The sequence below is a fragment of the Lagenorhynchus albirostris genome, chromosome 2, assembly GCF_949774975.1.
Source record: "Lagenorhynchus albirostris chromosome 2, mLagAlb1.1, whole genome shotgun sequence".
Classification (NCBI taxonomy): domain Eukaryota; kingdom Metazoa; phylum Chordata; class Mammalia; order Artiodactyla; family Delphinidae; genus Lagenorhynchus; species Lagenorhynchus albirostris.
The window spans coordinates 33,237,733-33,260,855 of NC_083096.1; the positions used below are offsets into that span (position 1 = coordinate 33,237,733).

A 23,123-nucleotide genomic window follows, 5' to 3' on the forward strand; every position below is an offset into this window, starting at 1 on the left:
AGGGCCCAGCAGCTTTTATGCCAGAGGGCACAGAGGCGGGGCGGCCACCCCCAAGGTTAGCAGTTTCATGATGAAGCAGCCTCCCTCCACCGCTGCCCCTCACTCCTCCAGGGGAATCTCCACGTAAGTGAGGCACTCTCTCCTTCCCGCCAGACTGGCAGGGCCCTGCTCTGTCCCAGCTGCCTCTACCATGGGGGCCCACAGCTATAATTAGGACCCCGCCAGCAGCCAGCGTGCACGCCAGGCCAGGGCTCGGCTACAGTGGCAGAGCGAGGCTGCTGGGCCTATTTTGAGAGTTAGCTGACCCCATGCTGCTACAGTGAGGGAGACAATCAGCTGACCCCACAGCAAAGAGGAGACGGAGTTGGCCCTGATCCCTTTCTTTTCACCCAAGAAGCGGCTTCCAGCTGGGCATCCAGAGGAAAAGAGAGTGAGGAACCTTTCTAGCTGAAACCATAATGGCTAGAACCAACCAAGGGCCCCTTCTCCTCAGCCCTTGGGTATAGCTGGTATTCTAAAACCTCCCCCATGGACCTTCACCTGGGGTGAGTCAGGACAACCGGTAGGTTAGCTGTAGCCCTGAACTTCCTCCCTTCTGCAACCCATTCCTCAACAGTGCATCACAGGGGCTGACTCCTCCGGGCAGCATTCCTGGGATGTGCCGGTTCCAGTCCTGGTTCTGCCTCTCACAACCTTCGGCAACTACTCACACCTCTGCGCCTCAGCTTCCTCATCAGTGAAAAGGGGAACATGGCTTCACTTGTGTGATGTGTGTATATACTGGGTGCTTTTTGCTATGTGACACTGTGGTTACTGCACTGGAACGGAGCTATATACATTTAGTACTTTCATGCACAAACATCCCCATGTGTCAGTCACTGTGCCAGTCACTTGGAACAGAGAAACCAGAACTGAGAGAGCTCAGAACACAACAAAGATGATAAAGAAGAAAGCATTTATCGTGTACTAGGTACTGTGCCAAGTACTTTACTTGCAGTGTCTCAACTGCTCTCAAACAACCCTATAGGGTAGGCCCTATTACCGTGTCCCTTTTGGGTTGAATGACCTGCCCAAGGTTGCACCTACGGTGAGAAGGAGAGGATGGTGGCACCCAAAGCCTACACTGTACTGCCTCCTCCCACATGCCTTGGTCTTGATCACGAAGGTGCCACGGGGCATCTGGAGGGGCAGCGCTGACATGACACCCTCCACAAGGCTCTAGGAAGGATAGCAGCCCTATGGGATTTGAGGCGGAGATTCAGACAGGGAGTAGAATGAGACCACAGAGCAGGCAGCTTGAGGTGGGACATGCTGGGCTGCTTCCACACCTCTGATACTCCGTGGGGAAAGGGTCTAAGGCTCATTGTGAGGTCTGCCTGGGCTGGAGCGCTATAAAGCACCTAGTAATGGAGGCCAGAGAATCCCAAGGGGATGGTGAAATTCGGGAGCCGTTTAATGTAGCCATCCTCAGCCTCCAAGGAGTCTCTCCTGCTCTGGTGATTGTTTAATTAAAGGACTTCATTTATACCTTTATTGCTCTAAGAATCATAAACGTGTGAAGACAGGAGAAAAGGTCTGCCTCTCCCGTTGGCCGTCTGTAAAATGGCCCACCTCTCCCCGGATTTCCACAGACTCTCCATCCACCTATTTTGGTATCCTTGGCCTCCCCAAGGACCCTCCTCAATCTCTTTAACCTGCACTCCAAATACTGAATTTGCAGCTCTGCTTTGCACATAAGGACTCAGAGATAAGTCAGTCTGGGAAAGTGAAGCTGCGGGGAGCAAACAAGGTGCTTGCTGACTGTCTGGAGGGAGGACGGAGCAGCACAGAAAAGGCACGAGGCACACAGGCTCCTGCAATGTCACCATCGAGGCACCCTGGCCTCCATTTCCTTCCTGTTTTGCTTGGCTGATGCCTACCTTCCGGACAGCAAATTACTGTTAATAAACGGTGGTTAATACTATCTTGTGCTTGTGTTTTCATGTTTCTATTTATAACCTGTCTTACCTCATTTCCGTGCCACAACTGCCTCTGAGTCAAACAAATGTCCCCATTTTACAGTTTGAGAAACTGAGGCCCAAAGAGGCCAGAGAGAACATACGACTAGAGACAGACCTAGAAATAGAGCCTTATTCCTATAGCTCTAAGCCCATTAGTCTTCCCTCTAGGCAGCCTGCCCTTCCAGATCTATAAGGGAGAAAGAAACCATGGTGCCATCTCCCTCTTCCATGAGAACTTTAGGAAGAAGGGAGAAGATGAGACTCCCTCAGACTAGTTAAACCTTTTAAGGGAGACAAGATCAAAACAATGAATTATTATTAAAACTAATGTTTATATGGTCCTTCATGGTTTACAACAAGCCTTTATGGATACTTCTCATTGGAAACTCATAACAACTTGAGAGGTAGAAATTACACTTGTCCCCATTTAAGATAGGGAAGTGGAGTCTCAAGAGTCTGAATGGCTTGTTTGGTTAGGGTTCGTGACAGAGCCTGGTTTAATCTGGGCATTCAGGAGGCTGAGAGGGTCTGCAGTGGGCACTGGAGCCTGGCGGGAGGTCTTACTGCTGGTCCCAGATGATGAGGTGGAAGAGGTACTTGGAGAAGTGAACCCTTCGGGTCCGCAGGGGGCTGCACAGCTCCTTGCCGCCATGGCTGAGGGAGCAGGAGAGGTAGAACTCTTCATAGCTACAAGAGAAAGGGCGTAGGTCAGGACACTCAGCTCCTAGACCTCATCGCAGTCACCCAAACTATGCCAAACACCATTTCCCCTGTAAGACTCTTGATCTGTGGGACTGGAACGTGGGGTCAAGGGACAGGACAGCCAAATCGGGTTCGCGGAAGTGTGCTCCGGGAAAAGCAACTGGATCTGGATCTCTCTGCCCAGTTTCAGGTTCCATGCTGAGCCCTCGGTTTTTCTCCCTTCTTTATTGGGAAGCAGCCATGCAGCCTCCTCCTTAGAACCAGCTCCAGCCCATGGGGTGTCCGGGGGCACGCCTGCGCAGTGCGCATGCGCAGGTGAGAAGCGTGGGGGATGAAAAACGACATATGCTGAAATGAATGCCAACACATGGGAGTCCCTGCAGCTCGTGACAGGTGCCTGACAGAAGAGGTCAGAGAAGGCCCTGGTTTCCCAGGCTGCCTCCTTTGTTCTCCGCCAATCGCCCAGAGGAATACATTAAGTGAGGAACAAAGAGAGAAGGGGAAGGGAGGGGGAGGGGGTGTGGGAAGAGGCGGGGGGGGGGGGGGGGGGGGGGGGGGGTCGGGTGGAGCCAAAGGCCTATTCCCCCAGGCCTGGGATGCTGGGAGACCCTGAGAGGAGCTCAGGATTACCAAATTAACGTCCTCCTCCACCCACCCTTGCAGGCCTAGGGAACTCCAGACAAAGGGTCATCTCCCAGCTCCCCGCCCCCTCCCATTGTCCATCTGCAGGGGAGTGCAGTCATTGGCCGTGAGGCATGCACTCAGATCTGGGAAGCGGCCATCTGTCGCAGCGTCTCCATCAGCTGGCCTTGGATGGGAGGGGGCAGGGATGCCTAGGCAGCCATCGCTGAGAGGGAGTGACAAGATCTGACCGCTGCTGCCTTTTCTCTCTCCTCTGGGATGTCCCAGCCTGTCAGTCTCCCTCTCAGTGGGCTCATCCCCTCAGCCACAGCGCACCATAATGCCACAGATCCTAAATTTAGGACAGTGGGGTCACATGCGGACAGGAAAAGCCACCTGAAGTCTAACTCAGCTTGCTCCCTATAGGCCATTCAGCCCAGTGCTCACCTGGTAGCCCAGATGATGGGGATACGGTGGGTGGCATAGACCGTAAAGGCCAGGGGCCCAGAAAAATGGCAGGCCTCCTGGACCAGATCATGCTTGTGGCTCCCGTGCACCGCTGTCTGGAAGTCTGCATTGAACGTGTTGCAGTACAGCTCCACCAGGTCCAAGATGGCAGCTGTCAGGGCTTCCACAACCTTCTCTGTGAAAGGAAGGGGATAGAAGGAAGAATAGTGGGGCTTCAACAAGCCCCATCTTATTGTCATGGCACTGGCTAAGGTGGGATACCCTCGGACAGTAGTCCCCAAATGCCAGTCACCCATCTGTGATGAAGCAGGAGCACGTCACGAGCTTCTCGTAAAATGACAGATCCTCAGTTTTAAAATTGTCCTTATTTTTACGTATTGCTACTTATTTAGTGTAAAATGTCCTTTCTTTTAGGAAGTAGTGGGAATAATAGTTACCAGTTACTTAAAAGAAGTCATTGCTTAGTAAAATAAAAACTGATAATTCTATGTTGGTCCCCAAAATAATGCTTTTTGGTCCACGAAATCTGAAACACTGGGAATCACTGACCAAGAATCCTAGAGAAACGAGCTCTGTAGGGCAACATTCTGCTTGCAAGACTTAAGGGGGAATCCTAGGGAAAAATTCTTTATCACCATCTCCCCAGGCCCCTTCAAAGTTGGAAACACAGGGGTTAGGAGCTCACAACCTACCCAAGTGAAAGTTTTTCCATCTGAAACCCAGGGCTAACTCTGCCCCAACACGCCTACCCTCACACTTACACCGCCTCATCACCATCTCCCAGGGACACCACAGGAATAACTAGTAAAAATAACTAGAAAACATTTTGTGGAAAGAAATGTGCTCTCCAGCTGCGTCCACGCCTCATATAGGAAAACACATACACACACAGAGGCAGACCTGGACCCATAAATCAAAGGGGCCAGGGAGAAAAAGGAATCTGGGCAGAGACTGCAGTTTTCAGTTGCCCCTTCTGGATGAAGAGAGCAGCTCCCTTACCTCGGTTTTCCCTCACAGCCAAGACGGTGGGATCCTATTGGGGAAAAAGGAGAGGGAGGGGAGCTTCAGGGCCATGGCCTTTTCCGTCACAGCTGGAAGAAGGGCTTTTCACAGCTGTGCTCATCTGGACCAGACTGGACCGAAATTTGAGGAGCAGAGTTTCCCCAGGGAGGATAGAGTAACAGTTTGTACCAGATTCGTGTGATGGGACAGTGAACCAGACCAAGGATAAAATCACCGTGTCCACCCAAATGAAACACGCCAGCCCTCAGGCTACCCCACTACAGATCACAGCACCTATCGTGCTGGCTGGCCCCGTCTGCACAGCACACAGCCCCCATTGCGGAGTCCCAAATCCCCGGCTCGGGGCAGATTTTGGTCTTGCACCCTGCTGGGTATGAAAACTGGCAGGCAGCGCCGCAGTGACTGTGAACAAAGCCTCTGCTGGCCTGGGATCCCGGCAGTCAGTCCCGGGGGGAGATCCTAGCCCACTCTCATCCTCAGCAAGAGGTGACAGACTTGGCAGCTATCTCCCCAAAACTCTGTGACTGAATGTTCAAACATAAAAGATGGAGGTTGAGAGAAGAGCCTTTTAGTAAGTGGACACCTAGTCACCTGGTTTCCGGGGAATTTTCCTCTCCTCCTTCCCCACGCTAGTGCTCTGGGCCCCGTTACCTTCTGAATTTTAGGCTTCATTCGGGAAGGGCAGGGGGGCAGCTGGTTGAGAGCGTTGGTGATCTCAGGGGTTTCCACAGCGGCTAGGGCGTTGCAGATGGCCTTGACAGACTGGACCACCCTGTCGGCCTTCAGTGGAAAGTCGCCCTGTGGGAGGCGGCACAGTGAGGCTGGCAGGCTAGCACTCAGCCTCCAGCACCCACAGTGTTGAAGGAATGAGCCGGCAGGAGTAGCGGCCCATGACTCTCAGGAGTAACCAGTGGAATCCATGCTTTATTTTCAAACATCCAGCGTTAGTGAACCACACACAGCTCCTGCTGAATTAAAGGAGCCAAGCCCACGTTCCCCAGCGCTTTCAGCCATGCTGCCTGAACTCCTCTTATTCCCAGCCTCCCTCTGTCCGCTACAGTCTGCTTATACTATACAAACACATGCAGGGTCTCCCCCAGAGACATGCAGTTTTAATAAAATCAATCCACAGGGACTAGCAGGGGGACCAAAGAGATCACACTGAGGGCCCACTTGCCCACGCAGCCTCATTTCTCCTACTACTGTCAAGAATGTCCAGATGGGTCTCATCTCAGACCATGGCCATGCCCTGCCCTCTGCACTTTGGCTCCTGCAGTTTTCTCATTTGGAATCCCCTTACCTGTCCTACCCTGATTACCTAAGTAAATGCAAATCACGGACCAGCTAAACTCCACCCTCCTTCCCCAAGCCTTCCCTGGACAGTTCCCCTCTCTATCACTCTCCAAGAGCCCCTGATTAACTCATTACCAACCTGTTCTGTCTACTAATAGCTTTACGTTACTATTCCATTTTTCTGGCAGGAACACAAGCTCCCTGAAGGCTAAGACAATTCTTATGCTTCTCCATCCACAGTAGCCATTAACAGAGGGCCAGACTAGTGCAAAAAAAGGTGTTCAGAGAACTCCCCTCTCATCACAGTAAATTTTCAAGCAGAGGCTGCTAGAGAAGGGATTCTGGTAGTCGGTGGAGGGCTGAGCTAGATACAAAGCTGAACTCTCCCAAAAGGATGTGACCACTATAACAGGATCAGTGAGACAGGGATTGTTTTTGAAGGTCACTGTCTGATTTTCTTCAACTTCATGACATGTGGAGCAAATGTTTATTCTCATGGTTTTGAGGCTTAAAACTCCATGTGAATCCACGTAAGGAGAGTCCTGGCCCTTCCCTACCTTTGGGACCCTCTACCTCTGACGGTTTTCCACCTGTGACACCAGCACATCAGAACCTCTCAAATCAGAGGTTCCTGGGCCCTGCTCACAGGACGCACACTCCAGTGCACGCTCAAGTTCAGCAGCAGGGCGACAACTCTATGTCCCTTAGCTTTGAAGATGCCCTACTCCAGAGATAGGATCAGGGCATGGTTCCTGACCTACTTCTACAGAGGAGCACAACCCTTCTATACACACTGGCCAGCTGCCCAAGAGCTGGCAGTCGTGGTTTGCCCATGTGCTAGGGGAATGAAAAAAAGTGCTCTGCTAATAGATTTTCAGTATCTACTCCAGATCCCCAGTGTGAGCTGATCCCAGGAGGACGGGAGGAGAGGAAGGGAGGAGCGTTGGGCAGCTGGGCCAGCCCCAGAATTTGTACTCACATCAGCCAACAGGAAGGCATCCACCTCATTGTGGTAAGTGTCAAACAGAAGACTCAGGGCCTGCCTGGGGAGTTGGGGACAGGGAAAGGTCATAGAAGATGTCAGAACAGACCCAGTGTACTGGAAGACCCATCCTCTCCCTCCTTCTCCACAGCTCAGGAATCAGACTCTGGCTTAAAGGGGTTCCCACTCTTCCCTTAGGTCCCATGAAGACTGAAGGCCGGCAAGTCCTTTCTAGTTGGCTACCTTCTACCTGGAGAATGTGGCAAAGGACTAGAGGGAAGAGATGTCACATACCCTGAAGTGGGGATCTTCTCCTCTAAGACTCTTGGGCCCCAACACCTGCAAGAACCCCTGGCCCTGGCATAAAGGCAAGCAAGGGTATCTGCTAGGGTCCCCTCACGGTTCGGGCTTGGGCCACATCCGAGATGGTGCCCACTCTCACCTGCTGATGGTCTGCTTGACCGGCCTCTCTTGCAGATGGATGAGGTAGTTCAAGGTGGAGGGGCTCTGGTCATCATTCACCTGTGTAAGAAGTGCCCTATTCAGAGAAGGGTGGTGCCTGTATCACAGCGCAGTGCTACTGCCCCATGTCCGCCCAAGGTATTCCATGTCACCCTCTGCCCACTACCTCCCCATCCCCACGCAGCCATCAGCCTCCCCACCACACACGAACCGTCCGGGCCAGGTCACCGCGTACAGCTTTCTGCTCCATCAGCTGTAGCCGAATGTCGATGTCAAACTTTCGACAGTATTGAATATACTCGTGGCTGCCCAGGGCGTGCTTGCTGGTGGGACAGGGGGACAAGGCCATTAGCATTCTGGGGGCTCACTGGGACTTTCAAGGGAAATGCATACCTTAGCCTCAGGGAGAGAGAAACAGGAGGAAGGGGGAGGAAAGGTGAAGGGGGAGTATACCTGTCATGTACCCCTACCTTAGCTCTTAGGAGATGTCATGGTAGAGCTTGGGGAAAGAAACAGAGGTCTGTCTAAAGAAATGCCACCTATTACATTTAACCCTTGGTCTGTACAAACAATGACTTTCCTAGGTATTTATTACCATTATCACTCGTTCACTCTAGGGGCGGGAACTTTTGGAGGGAGTGGAGAACAAAGAGATTTCTCAGGGGCAGTGTTTAAACCCCATCCTCTTGGCTTTGGTACACAGGACACAAAAGAAGCCAGCCTGTGCTCAGGCTTGGGTGTGGAGCTCAATGGGTGACACTATCCCCCCAACACTGTGATCCTAAGTCTCACATCCCCCACCATGACCAACTGGGTGCTGGGACCAACCAACCAAAGCCACCAAGATTCCAGGTCTATCATCCCTAACCCACCAAAGTGCTGCTTCTCACCTCCCTCTGTGGCTCCTGCGATGGTGAATAACAAGGTAAATCTCTACAGACTACCAGCATGCTAGTCCCACTGCTCAGGTGAGACCCCCGCCCCACCCCCAAGTTTCAGAGAAGGCGGCTTAGGGAGTCCCTCGGTGATCCAGCCCCTTCCTCCCTCCAGATCACACCTTAGGCAGAAAGGAAGCCGAGGAGAAGGGGCAGGCTGAGTCCCACTTGCAGGCCAGCACTGCAGGCCTGGGCCATGTCCCAGCAGCTGGGTAACAGAAGCCGGAAAGGGACTTCCTTCCTCAGCAGAGCTGGGAATCTAGGCCAGAAATGGAGAGGAAAGGAGCAAAGCATAGGGCTCTGTGCAGAAGCCAGCAGAGGTGCCTGGGCCGGAGGCCAGTAGAGTCCAGCTAGGACGTAAGTGGGTTTTCCACATCCGGAGGCGCCAAGCCTCTGATTTAGACCCCAACCTGCTAAGACTGAGCTGCAGTCAAAACCTTGGGGGTGGGAGAGGCTGGGCTGTGGGGTGGGGCTGGTAGGAGTGCCCTGGGAGGAAGGAAGAGTACGTCAGGGGTGGGGGAGGTGGCAGGAAACCCAACCCTCCCCGGGGACTGTCTCAAGGTTCTTATCTGAGAGCAGCCTGCATCCTGGACCCGCCACTCCCCCTCAGCGTCAGTCCCTTTTCTAAGCAAGGGTAGGAAACACAGGGCCTCCTTGGGAACTAGCAGCTTTCTGGAACCCCCAGAGGGTCCTTTCCACCCCCAACCCAAGGCAGCTATCTTGTGCTCAGGGGTCTGGGCTTTTCTGTTGCGTGGGAGGGAAGAGAAGAGCCTTGGTGGAGGAGGGGGCTCCTGGACCAAGAGTGATGGACACAGGTCCCCCAGGGACTTGCTTGACCTTCTCTGTGGAAGGCCTTCCTCTGTGTGCATTCAAGTTAGAGTGGGAGAGGCATGACCCTAGGACCAACAATCCTTCTCCACCTCGCCTGGAACACTCCACCTGAGTCTTGGCAAGATGTCAGAAGCTGACGGCTTATCTACCACCTCTGGGCTTGGGGGCTCAAGGACTAGGGGGCTGCAAGGGAAATGCCAGTATCCATCTAATCCGCATCCTCTCTTTGGACTGGTCCTTCCCTGGGAATATTTACTGATCGCTCGTTGGGTGATCCTCATATTTAACCCTTGCTACATCGTACAGAAGAAGCTGAGGGTCAGAGCTCCACAACGAGCAAGTGGCAGCTGGAACCCAAACCAGCTGCGTTGATGTGACCCATTATGCCCCTTGCTCCCTTACAACAGTGGCAGGTGCTCTGCGCCAGGAGCCCCTGAATCTGGGGCCCCCTCTATTCCTCTAGGGGAGAGCGATACACATTTGAACTGTGCCCCCTGGAGGTGTGCCACGTAGGGCCCTGCCCCCTTCTTTTCTCTCAGTTTTCCAGTTGAGGGCACAGAGGCCAGGAAGGGCCCACAATAACCCTAAGGTTAAAGAAACCAGCCAAGAACTGCTCTAGCCATAGATCAACCATCCTTGCATCTAGACCTGCATATAAGAGAAAGAGCAAGTGGTGGCCCTCATCGCGCACCCCTCAGACCTGAGATACCGGCCTCTCCTCCCCCGCTCCCAAGATCTGCTTCACCAAGTGGCCAGTAGTAGTGGGCAGCAGGCAACTGGAAGCTTAGGGAGGAAAGCAGCTCTCTTTATTTCCTTATCTGCTGGCCTCTGGCTGACTCTACAGCCTGCCACACAGCTGTACCACCTGAGGGGTCCAATCCCCCTTCCCACCACCCCAGCACCCCAGAGTCCCAGGGCAGTGGAAAGGGGATTGCTGCCACTGGACGTAGAGGAGCTGGAGGCGAGCCTTTGGTAAGGAGCATGACCAGCTGCACATGCCAGTGGGGGAAAGGCTTGTCGGCAGGGGAAGGGGGAGGAGAGAGCAACTGGGATTTTTACCGCTAGTGGCTTCTGACCAGTCCTCCTCCAGCCCTTGGCCACAAAGACCCCACACATAATCTAGGGCGGGAGAAGCTACCCCACACAGTTTCCCCGCCCCCACACACACATCCCTCCACACGCAGAAGTCTGCAAGCAGATACGACTTAGTCTTTGTCTAATCCCAGTTCCAAGCTCTTTCCACAGCAGATTTGGCCCAGGAAGCCAGCCAACCCCGCTGGAAGACCGAGCTCCTGAGGGAAGTACGACGTGGCTGACAGTACGCCCAGAAAGCAGGAGTCCTGACTGTGGGATTGGCAGGGAGCTGCCAGCCCCAGGCCTCGAGCCCAGCACCACCCCGGTGAAGCCCCCTCAGAAGCCTACTACCTAGAAGGCAGGTGCCACTTCCTGCCCACTGTCCCCACCAATGCACTCACTTCTGCAGGAATTCCTCCAGCCCACAGGGCTTTAGCACGAAGTCACCCACATCGACACCCCTCAGTTCATCATGGGTATAGCACAGGGTCTGGTAGATGAGCAAGTCTACAGTGGAGGAACCTGCAAGGGGAGAGGCAGGGGAAGCAATGAGGGGGGGCACTGGGGCAGGCGGGGTTCATCCTGATCCCGTCCCCCAGAGCCATCAACAACCAGATAAAGCACGCAAACACACAGTTTGGGGTTGGGAATCGACGGCAAAAGACCCCATACAGTCAAAACACCGTCACCCCTGCCCCACCTTTAGGGATGCTCACACCGACTCCCCACTAACTTACAGTTGCAGGTAAAAGTGAGCGGCTCCCGCAGGCTGTCACACAACACGGTCACCTTCAGGTTAACCTCATCCCCGAGGTGCTCTGGGCTTGGGGTGACAGTGCTCCAGACATACCCAGTGAGGGAGTAGTCTTGGACATCAGAGCCAGATCGGAGGCTGTGCAGGAAGAGAGGGAGAAGGACCGTCGCTGTGCCTTCAGAAGAGAATGGTCAACAAGAGGCCTGCTGGGACCTCCCGTCCTGAGGCCCAAGGACCCCTCCGTCCCCACTCAGCCCGTGGGTCTGTGGGCCAGGATGGGGGCAGTGGGGAAGCAGCTGGGGGAAACCCTGTTCTTGATACATCTGTTACAGTTGCAAAATGTTTCCCAAGCTGAGTTGAACATTAAGGATAGTTTTAAAACCACACAGCTTTCCACGGAAAAATTTTCCACTTCCTTTCTCTTTTAGCCCCAGATAAGATTACACTCTTATCTCCATCTGGGGTGTGTTTGTTCCTAAAGGCAACTGAGCCTGAAGTGATTGGAACAATTTGACTGTTAGATCGAGGTTTCCTGAATTTTGTCCAAAGTGTGAAACTTCTAAGATTCCAAAAAGCCTGCAAATACCAGTTGCAGGAAGCATCCCATAGTTGTAAATTGAGATGTATTAAATATGGCTCTTCTTCCTCCCTAGAAAGTTCTGAAAGGGGTGACTCTCCTCCCCAGCGCCCACAACCCTCCCCAACCCCCCAGTCTTTAACTCTTACATATCCAGCATGTGGCAGAATGCAGCAACTTCCTCATCTCTCTCCTCTGAGACCTCAAACAACTCATGGCCATTGGCGATGGCGTGGGGCCGGGAGCCCACCTTTAAGAGAAGAGCAACTTACTCAGTGCCTTTTCCCTCATGCCATCCCCTTCCTGCAGGCTCCTAGGCCTAAACTCTTAAACTCTAGGTGTAAAGACTTTCCAGTGAAAGGGGCATAAAAAAACATGTGGGAAATCCAGGAATATATTTATCTGCTGTCCTGGCAGACCAAGAGCCAAGGTGAAAGAGTACTTGATGCCTTAGCTGAGTCTGGAAGCCTGGGTGGGATGGACATGAGTGTGGCCGAACCTCCTTCCCGAGAGGCCAGTGTCTAATAAGCTCAACCCTGCAGGTCAGGTGGTTCCCGGCACGCTGGGCCGTGGGGCTGGCTTTCTGGGGGATGCTCCCAGAGGCGTGGAGGGGAGCTGAGCAGACAGCTGTTGTTCCCCGTCCCACCACTGAGGCCAGAGCAAGTGGGTTGCCCAAACCGTCCCCAGGGAAGCTGAGCCCTGGGCAAAGCTGCAACATCCACAGTAAGCCCCAGGGACCCAACTCAGAGAGAGACCGAGAGACTGTGAATGGAGGCAATGACTCAGACACATGTGCCTTCCCAGTAAGCACTACTTGAGGAAGAGAGTGTCAAAGCAGCTTTCTGGGCAGGAAAGAACCGGGAAGAAGGCTTAGCTCCTCCTGGCTCTCAAGTCTTCTGGTCCCCAAGAGCTGGAAGCCTTCCTGGGCCCCACTTCCTGTCCAAGAACATGTGTGTGCTGGTGGGGTTCTCACAGACAAGACCTCAAACTGTCTCCCACCACAGAGCTGTTTTCAGTCACCCATGAGGAGTTCTAAAGCAGCCCTCCAACAAGGCCTGCAGCACAGCCACAGGGAGGAGCTGGTGCGTGGCAGGTTTCGGCCTGCCTGCCCAGAGCCACCAGGGAGGCCACTGCAAGGGAATGAGGTGACAGCTCTGACAGAGCGCCGGCCTGCATCCGGTAAAGGCGGATACTTCCGGGGAGCCAGTGTGCACACACGCAACGCCTCACCTCTCAGCCTCCCCCTGGCTATTCTCCTGTCCTCCCCGCCCCCTCGGGGCAGATGGCAGCAACTGAGCTCCTCATTTGAATATCCAGATTGTTTCCTCTGAGTGACCCTCTCTCATTGGCCTTGCTCCCCTGGGTGAGCATGGAGCGGGTGCAGAGAGGGGAGGGTAGCCGTGGGGGCAGTTGGCATGGGAGGCCCTGGCTCTGCCAAGTTCATGCCTGTGTCCCAGTCAAAACAATAGTACCACTGTCAGCAGCTAACCCACAAAAGTGAGAGCGATAGAGAGAGCAACAGAGACAGACAGAGACAGAGAGACAGCAAGAGGAGGGGAAGGCAGGAGAGTGGAGAACAGAGTGGTGGCTGAAGGCCACTTTCATGCCTTTCAGTACCACTCACTGGCTCCATAAGAAAACAAAAGCCACTTACGTTTGCCCTGCTGGCAGGCCCTGATGGCATCGCCCGATGCTGGCTGGGGGGATCTGCAGGGCAGAGGCTGGCAGCAGGGGTACCAGGCTGGCATTTGGAGCCAACCATTTCCTTAGCTGGCTCCACAGGCCTGGGATAAGGTGGGTCCCTCCGGCTGGAAGCCCGGCGAAGGCGGGGCGGTGGTATGGGTCGAGAGCCCGAGGGGCCGCCCCTCCCAGCGGGATGAGCCCCCGCACCAAGCTGGGGTGGGGAAGACCAAGGCCGCATTTCCCCCTAAGAACTGGCAAGGGCTTTTTGCTTTGCCCTAGCTTCTTCAAGGAGACTCTGGACCAAGCTCCCTCCCAGAACTCTGATAACACACAGGGGATGGGGGAAGGGCGAGGGAGTGGGGGGGAAGCAGGAGAACGAGCCACAGAGGTGACCACCTACCAGGGTGGCCTGCCGCTGCGCAAGCAGGCCCAGCTGTGCAGAACAGAATCTCCCTGTCCCTATAAATAGCAGGAACAGCCCCACCTCTCAGAGCAAGTCCTTTAAAAAGCCCTGCGCTCTAGAGCTGTGACTTAACCCAGGAGCTGCCTCTGCTCTGGGCGACTCTCTTAGCTGAAGCACAGGAAGGAAGGACCACGTGGCTTTTCCAGAGTTGTGAAGGATCCCAACTGCTGGGACACAAGGTGGGAAAGCCCCAGTGTCCCTTAGACAATGGATAAGGAGGAAACAGGGAGGGAATGAGGTGGAAAGCTGTCAGGACAGAACTCATCAGCCACAGGGGTGCCTCTCGACTCCCCTGGGGTCAGGGTTTCCAAGTGCAAAACACAAAGCAGGCTTCAGGTCCCGCCCATGGAGATGTTGCTGACACTTTTTAAACCAGAAAAAGATCAAAGCTGCCCTGGAACCTACGCCATGCTTCTGTGCAGAGAGTTTTCTATTTTATACTATATACTGATAAAAGTGAAATAATTACTGTCACACTGCATACTTTTTTCTTAACATTTTCACTGTGAAAAGAGATGGATGACGGTGAGGATTGCACAACGGTGTGAATGTACTTAATGCCACTGAACTGTATACTTACAGTTGGTTAAGACAGTAAATTTTATGCTATGTATATTTTATCACAATGAGAGAGATGTGCGGGGGCAGACACACAAGGACAGGGAGGAGAGAGACAGAGGGGGAGAGACAAAGGGAGGGAGACAGAGGGAGTAACGCAGAGAGAGCCAGCGAGCTAGCGAGTGAGAACAATGGAGCTTTGGGATGAGACACAGCAGGGCTAGCCACTGCGGATCATTAGGCAGGGTTGCTGAGGGGTCTGGACCAGGGTCTGGGACTTAGTGAGCACTAAACATTGGTTAGTATCATGACGGAACCTCATCACCACGCAGCATTTTTGGCAGAGCAGAAAGTCAGAAAGCAGAAGGAACCCACCCCAGTGCCCAAGGCCATTCGGCCATGCCGTCAACAGTGTATCCCCTCACCCCAGTTCTGTCCTTCTTATATCACGAAGTGGGTATTCCAAAACGCCTGCCCCCAGAAGGACCATTTGGCCAAGATACACAAAACTGGCCCTGAAAAGGAGCCTTCTCTACTAGTGTCCCTCTTCCCTCCCCCACCACGGCCCGGGGGCCCAACGTCAGAAGCAGAGGGCAGGAGAGGACTGAAGGGGTGAGTGTGGAGCAGATTGTGGTTTGGACAGCAAAGAAGAAAGGGGGACTCTATTTCTGAATGACAAGGGGAAAGGGGACAGAAGAAACATAATCAGGTCCTCACCGGAGCTGCAGAAATCTGGAGGTTCTTGCCAGATGTCCCATTTTTCCGGTTGGCGTAGCGGGAGGTGTAGGTGCGGGGGGGCACCTGAGGGGGCATGGTCTTGCTCCGGGCCACAGGTTTTCCAGGAGTGTCCTTGCCAAAGTTCAGGAGTCCCCGGCCCTCCTTCCAGCCCCTGGTGGCGTCCCGCAGCATCTCTGCATCATAGGTTGACTTCAAGTTGAGCCGTGTAATGGCATCATTGATACCGTCGTAGTCCATGGACCCCAGTAGGCGCCCTGGACCCCCACCTCCCAGCTCCTCTTCCTCTTCTAGGAGCTGATGCCCCAGCAGTTTGCCTGGAGGTTGTTCGACCAAAGAAAAAGTGTTGATGTCATTGGGCCGGGAGATCTTGGAGGATGAGGGGGACCCCTTTCTGGGAGGCAGGGGAGGAGTGTCCCAGATAGAGACTCGGGGAGGCAGAGGAGGTGGGGACAGTTTCTTCAAAGAGTCGTCTGTGTCCCCCAGTCCTGGGGACAAAGAGAGCCCCCCATCTGAACCATCAAAAATGTAGAGATAGTCTCCGGCCAGGGAGGCTTTGGGCCAGGGATCTGGGCCAGGCTGGGAGCCCTGGGAGGTAGAGTGGTTGGGCAGCCCTTCCTGTGGGGAGAGCGAGTTGTAATTGAGGGTAGGGTCAGAGCCAGAGAGACCACGTAAGAGCTTGAGGTCCTTCCGCCTTCCCGCTGGCTTGCTGTAGAAGTCTAGGACAGGCTCATCCCAGCTGATGAGGGAGGGGTCTGTGCTCTGCTTGGCTCTGCTTTCCTCCTTGTCGTGCCGAAGCCGGGACAGAGCATCATACTCCATCTGCAGGGCTTCGGCCATGGCCAGCTCTTTGCGGCTGATGCCCACAGACTCCAGTGACTTCCAGTGATCCCCACTGCCCTGAGTCGAAGACATGGTGAGGATGGGGGACAGAGGAAACAAGGAAGTCTTCTACTTCCTGGCAATGTCAGTTCTGCAGGGTTGTGGCATGGTGTCTGGGCCCCTGCAAGTGAGGAGGAAAAATATCAATCATTCAGTCACAAAAAGAGACGTGTCAATAATCCGATTGGGTGACATAATCTGGGCCACTGCCTGTTTCTTGAGTGCCTACAACAGATGGAGAGAAACAGAAAGATGGAGAAAAAAAGACATACCAAGACAACTTTATTTATCTGTTACATCCATCTACCCTTCCATTCGTCTATACATGTTTCCATTTCTGGTCCCTAAATCCCATCCTCATGTCGCTCACAGGTACCCCGAAGAAAGAAGGAGGCACCTTGTATCAGCTAAGAGGAAAAGATGGAGACAAGGGCTCTTCAGTCAATTTAAAGAGGACGGCTCTCCAACGTGGATGGACCTAGAGATTATCATACTAAGCGAAGTAAGTCAGACAGAGAAAGAGAAATACCATATGATATCACTTATATGTGGAATCTAAAATATGACACAAAGGAACATATCTATTAAACAGAAACAGACTCACAGACATAGAAAACAGACTTGTGGTTGCCAAGGGGGGCTCGGGTCGGGGGAGGTTTGGGAGTATGGGATTAGCAGATGCAAACTATTATATATAGGATGAATAAACAACAAGGTCCTACTGTTATAGCACAGGGAACTATCATCAGTATCCTGTGATTAACCATAAGGGAAAAGAATATGAAAAGGAATATATATATGTATACCTGAGTCACTTTGCTGTATAGCAGAAATGAACACATTGTAAATCAACTATACCTCAATAAATAAATGTTTTTAATAAAATAAATAAAGAGGACAGCTCTCACACACTGCTGGTGGGGAACGTTAAATGGTACAACCACTTTGGGAAATAGGCAGCTTCTTGAAAAGGTAAGCATCCACCTACCATATGACTCAACTATCCCACTCCTAATTACTTACCCAAGAAAAATGAAAGTATATGTCCACACAAAGACTTGTATATGAATATCCACAGCAGTCTTATTTGTAACATCAAAAAACTGGAGACACGATTCACTTTGTTATAAAGCAGAAACTAACACACCATTGTAAAGCAATTATACTCCAATAAAGATGTAAAAAAACAAAACAAACAAACAAACAAAACTGGAGACAACCTAATGTCCATCAGCAGGTGAATGGATTAAAAAAAATATGATACGTCCACACAACTGAATACTACTCAGCAACAAAATGGAATTAATCACTGACATATGCAATAACATGGATGAATGTCAAAATAACTATGTTGAGTAAAAGAAGTCAGACAGATATGAGTGTGTAGGATTCCATTTATATAAAATGCTGGAAAACGAAAACTAATCTACAGTGACAGGAAGCCGATCAGCGGCTCTCCGGGAAGGGGTGGAAAGAGGGTTACAAAGGAGCACAAGGACACTTTGGGGACGAGGAAAATGTTCACTGTCTTGATTGTGGTTTCACGGGTATATACATATGTCAAAATTTATCAAGTTGCACACTTTACATATGTACAGTTTATTATATGTCAACTATACCTCAATAAAACTATAAATGAAAAGTACAACAAAGCCCTATGAAACAGCTACTCTGACTGCACTAAGATCCTCCCAAAATGCACCAATATGAGTCAATAAGACAAAGTCTGCCAACAGGTGAGACCCGGGCACCTGATGGAGTACAGGTGTGCCGAAATACTGATTTCCCTCAGCCCTTAGGAAGCCAGACAGGCAGAGAACACCTGCCACCTGCCAGCCGGCTGCCTCTGGCCACGAGCAGCCCCTTCATTCACTCCAGTGTTGGTACCCTTTTCCTTTAGAAGCTGTGACTGAAGGCACGGTTGCAACGACAAGGCGAGCTGGCCCAGTGGTTCTCAACCCTGGCTGCACATTCGAAACACTGGGGGAATTTTTTTAAAGTACTGAAGCCCAGGTACTCTCAAGAGATTCTGATTTAATTGGTCTGCAGTAGGGCAGTGGTATTTTTTTAAACTCCCCAGGAGATTCTACTCTGTAGCCGAAGCTGAGAACCATGGACCTGTGTGTGTATGTGTTTCAGATTAGGTTGGGGCAGGCGATTGTTTAGTAAGTGGTTTCTGACCCTTCTCACCAGCAGCTGCGAAGTTCAGGATTTCATAAAATTGTCAAAAATCCTTCATTTTATTGTACTGTTACCCAGCAGGTAACAAACATGTGAAGCACGTCCTTCCTCATGACTAGAAAATTGAAAGCATCAATAGGAAAAAAGTTCAGACAGATTCGTGGGTGGTAAGTTCCATCAGACCCCAAAGGAGTTAGGACAAGAGTATCCCTCAACCTGAGGTGCCCTTCCAGGATCCTGGGGCATCCATCAGGCACAGGCTGGCTCAGTGAGTCTTAGGAAGTATTTTCCCCAAAATGGAATAGCCCAAGCCCAGCTTCAGGGCATAAGAAAGCTGCTCTCTGCTGATTTCTCTGCCTGTTGAGTTTCTCCACGCTTCAACAGCTCCTTATAGATCACTTTTTATCCACAGAGGGTAAGAGGGAGTCTTGCTATTTAAAATTCAAAGGAATTGGATGCGCTGATGAAGATACCCAGAACTTGGCTGCCCCGAGTTGGGAAACTGGGCCCAGGAAAAGGAGGGCCTAGTACTTTCGATGGGAGACACAAGATAAATGCTCAAAGGTGAACTGAGATTAAGCCTTTTAATCCAGAGAACAACTGTATTTTCAGCCCCAAGCTGGGACAAGCAGAGTAGTAACACTGGCCTTAGCCAGGCACCACTGTGAAGAGAAAAACCGAGGCCACTGGAAATAATCTCTCTCGTTTTCCTGCCTCTCTTCCCTACTAACTTAACCACACTTGCATTTGGCCTCCCTTCCTTTTTTCCTTTTTTATTTATTTTATTTATTTTTTGGCTGCGCTGGGTCTTCATTGCCGTGCGCGCTTTCTCTAGTTGCGGCGAGCGGGGGCTACTCTTTGTTGCAGTGCGCGGGCTTCTCATTGCAGTGGCTTCTCTTGTTGTGGAGCGCAGGCTCTAGGCGCGCGGGCTTCAGTAGTTGTGATGCATGGGCTCAGTAGTTGTGGCTCGCGGGCTCTAGAGCGCAGGCTCAGTAGTTGTGGCACATGGGCTTAGTTGCTCCGCGGCATGTGGGATCTTCCCAGATCAGGGCTCGAACCCGTGTCCCCTATATTGGTGGGTGGATTCTTAACCACTGTGCCCCCAGGGAAATTCCTGGCCTCCCCTTCTTCCTTTTGGTCTCAGGGAAAGCAGGTCCCCGCTTCCCACTGAGGTAGAAGCCTCCAGAGCCTCCAGGGCGCTTGCCCCACACACTGGATCTCCTCTAGGCTGATGCCCCACCAACCTCCCTTCCCTCTCCTGTACTTTCACCTCTTCTCCTTAACTGGGTCTCTCTCTTCAGCACATAAACATGATCAAGCTTCTTCTAGCCTTAAAAAGAAAAAGAAGAAGGAACAAAAACCCGAACCCTACACCCTAAGCACCTTCTCTTGCCTTTCTGTCCTTCAGCTCATACCCTCCCTGTTCTTCCTTCCCTTCCCAGTCAAGCTTCACAGAAGACACACGATGTTTCTCAATTCTCCGTTATTTACTCTTCAACTCACTGTAATCTGACTTCTGCCCCCAACATTACGCTAAAATGCCCCAACAACAATGCCCAGGCCACCCAGTTCCACAGGCATTTCTATCTGCCCAGACATTGCTGCTGCACTTGGCTCTCAGACCATTCCCTTCTTCCTTACATCCTCCACCCCCTGGCTTCCATGACACTACTTTCTCGTGTTCTCCACCTCTGTCATTGTCCTCCTCTTCCTTTGTCCACCCCTGACATATTGGTGTTGGCTCAGGACTCTATTCTCAGCCTCTGTTAATGTGACAACCCCACTGGGCAGTCTCATCTGTTCTTCCACTCACATCACGTGCGTGTTGATGATTCCAAATGTGTGTCTCCCCCGTCAAGGTGATATGCCCACCCATGTCTCAAACCCCAGATGTCCAAAACTGAACTATCACCTTCTTATTTCCTTCCCACAACCTTCTCCTCCTTCCTGGTTCCCCATCTGGGTGAATGGCACTATCCAGTTACCCAAGCTAGGAACCCGACGGTCATCCTGGATTCCTCCTTCCTTTTCACCCTATATCCAATCACCAAGCCTGCCAACTTTTCCTCTTAATACTTCCCAAATCTAGTCCTTCCTTCTATGCTAACTGCTGCTGCCCTAATTAAACCCGTATTTTCTCCCACTTGGGCTATTACAATAGCCTTCAAACAGTCCTTCCTCCTCCTAATCTTTCCTTCTCTAAAGCTTGCTCCCCAGAGCAGTCAGAGGGCTCTTTCTAAAGTGTAAATCTGATCATCTCACTCTGCTTAAACCCCTTCAAAGGCTCTCTATTTGATTCCTTTACAAGGCCTTTATCACCAGCCCCCATCTCCCTCTCATCTCCAACCATTCAGAACCACGCATTTGATACCTCTGTAATTTCGTGCAGTACCTTCCTGCTCCAGGGCACGCCCTTCCCAACTGCCAACGCTCTTTGCCTATGTGATTCTAACTGCTCAGACTTTGCTCTGACATCAAGTTCTTCAAGAAGCCCTCTCTGAACCTCCAGATTCAACAATGTGCCCCACCTTCATGCTCCCAATAGCAACTGGTATATACCTCAAATATCATCTTGAAACATTTAATTCAAAATTAAATGTGTATGGGGCTTCCCTGGTGGTGTAGTGGTTGAGAGTCCGCCTGCCGATGCAGGGGACACGGGTTCATGCCCCGGTCTGGGAAGATCCCACATGCCGCGGAGCGGCTGGGCCCGTGAGCCATGGCCGCTGACCTGCACGTCCGGAGCCTGCGCTCCGCTACGGGAGAGGCCACAACAGTGAGAGGCCCACATACTGAAAAAAAAAAAAAATTAAATGTGTATGAATCTGTCATCTCCCACCAAGATCCTCAAGTTCCAAAATCACCTCATTTCCACTGAGGAAAATGTACTTCAACTGGGATATAAGGGTAGAGCTTTCTGGTGGTAAGAATTCTCAGACATAGAGATGTGTGATCAGGATGCAGGTGGGGTCCTTCCCTGGGGATCCTTCAAAAGTAGGACTGGGTTTCAACTAACAGGACCAGGTTTGGCATCTGTAAATGCAGGTGGGTAGATAGACAAGACCTCCACAGAAAGTGCCTTCCAGCCCTGGGATTCTTTGATTCTGACCTGTTGATTCCCTTCAGTCACATTTCTCAGAGGACGCCAACGTTAGCCCTGGGAGGAAAGAGAAGAAAGGCCTGAGGGGGAATTCCCTGGTGGTCCAGTGGTTAGGACTCCGCACTTTCACTGCTGAGGGCCCGGGTTCAATCCCTGATGTAGGAACTAAGATCCCACAAGCCACACGGCGCGGCTGAGGGGGAAAAAAAAAAAGACCCGAGGGAGATCCAGCAGGCCCAGCTCCTAAGGCTCTTCCCAGACTGGAATTCAAACACAGAAAGCTGAGCCACCCCTCTCTAACCACCGGCCCCCTGGCTCCCAGCCAGGACACCACCAGACTGTCTGTCAGCTGTGCAGAGGAGGCCCAGCCCATCTTGCACCCGGGGCTATACCGGCAGCTGCACCTTCCAAAAAGTGCAGTGCTCTGCTCGCTCTGATGCTGAGGGATCCATGGTGAGGAGGCAGGACAAGCAGCATCCCCCACAAGGCCAGAACACCAGGACCGGGAGACCCCGCCCTAAGGTAGGGTGAAGGTTCAGGGCAGCAGCCAGGCACAGGGGAAATGCAGAGAGGGAAAGAGGAAAGGCAGGAGCAACCAGTCCCAACCACCTGCAGCTAAAGGGAGCCGGCTGGCTTCCGCCCGGAATTTCATCTTCCAGGAGGGGTGGGGATACACAAAGTATTTTAGGAATCAGAGCCTCGTGTTTCTTGCCTCCCCCATTCTCTTCCCCAGTTCAGCTCCCTCCCTGCCAGGCTCTGCTGGGTTGACAAATTCTCTATTGCCTGAGTCCTCAAGGGTTACTAGGGATTCTGTAAGAAAGCAAATATCCATGTAGGTCCCAGGAAAGAGTTGGGGTGGACGAGGGCCTGGGGTCTTTGCTACTCTGCAGCTCATCCAGGAAGAGAAGGCTGGGGCCAGTACCGCTCTGTTGCACAACTCCACGGAGCACCCACACACTGTACTCTACGTGAATGACACCCTCTACCACAACAAAGAGAACGGTGCCTGCTGGAGTTGTGCACCTTGGTGGCCCTAGCTGTGTTCTCTTCTAGTATCCCTCTCTCAGAAAGTAGATGGAAACCATCTGAAAGACCATTTTCAGCCAGATTCCTTTCACCACCTGCATGCACTAATTGTTAACATTTCCCCACATTTGAGCACACTTTCTCCTTCTCTGCTTAACATTTTCAAACGTTAAGATGCAAACACTTCACTTCTAAATACTTCAGCCTGAATCTACAAAACTAGGACATTCTCTGATGTAAACACAATGCCAGTTAGCATACCAGCTAAATTTAACGTTGACAATACGTTAAATTGTAATTGTTATTATTTAACAATAATATTATCTAATATAGGGTCCACATTTGAATGGTTGTAATTATCATCTGGAAAGTTCTTCAAACATACAAATTCCTGGCCCCTCTCCTGGAGGGTTTGATTCAGTGGGGTGAGTCCCTGGACTCTGAACATTTCAAAGCCCCTCAGGCAATTCAGATGTGCAGCAAAGTTTGACACCAAAGACTAGGGTTTCAGAACTACCAGGAAGACAGGACGGAACTGGGGAAAGGAACCCCAAAGAGCACCAGGCAGTCAGCTGGTAAAGGAAGAGGGCATGCTTATGGCCAAGCAGGTCGGTGCCAGGGTCTAGGCGGCACCAAACTCAGCCCACACGGCTGCCAACAGATGGCTGGAGGTCACAGGGGGAGGAAGGGGGTCAGGGCAGAGCCACACAATGGCTCAGAGTCAGAGCATGGAGAGAAAGGAGAGGGCACTCCCTCAAGTGAGTTGGCTCTGT

General features: G+C 52.0%; 1 protein-coding gene across 6 annotated transcripts in view; it reads right to left on the bottom strand.

The window, feature by feature from the left end:
- The window catches only part of PIK3C2B (phosphatidylinositol-4-phosphate 3-kinase catalytic subunit type 2 beta), a 61,593-nt gene that overhangs the window by 24,900 nt on the left and 13,570 nt on the right, over positions 1–23,123 (bottom strand). For 3 of the 6 annotated variants that reach the window (XR_009536796.1, XM_060129230.1, XM_060129222.1), the window contains exons 2-12: positions 15,144–16,164; positions 11,872–11,972; positions 11,129–11,283; positions 10,793–10,913; positions 7,763–7,874; positions 7,532–7,611; positions 7,087–7,150; positions 5,466–5,612; positions 4,791–4,824; positions 3,771–3,966; positions 2,565–2,687 (exon numbers count right to left, since the gene is read on the bottom strand). Coding sequence is in view for 5 of the 6 variants with exons in the window: in XM_060129230.1 (XP_059985213.1) it covers positions 2,565–2,687; positions 3,771–3,966; positions 4,791–4,824; positions 5,466–5,612; positions 7,087–7,150; positions 7,532–7,611; positions 7,763–7,874; positions 10,793–10,913; positions 11,129–11,283; positions 11,872–11,972; positions 15,144–16,076 (2,066 nt within the window). In the remaining variant the exon portion in view is untranslated. Of the gene's footprint in view, positions 1–2,564; positions 2,688–3,770; positions 3,967–4,790; positions 4,825–5,465; positions 5,613–7,086; positions 7,151–7,531; positions 7,612–7,762; positions 7,875–10,792; positions 10,914–11,128; positions 11,321–11,871; positions 11,973–13,376; positions 13,886–15,143; positions 16,165–23,123 lie in introns of those variants that run through there. The other 3 variants (XM_060129245.1, XM_060129235.1, XM_060129252.1) reach the window with 3 other exon arrangements.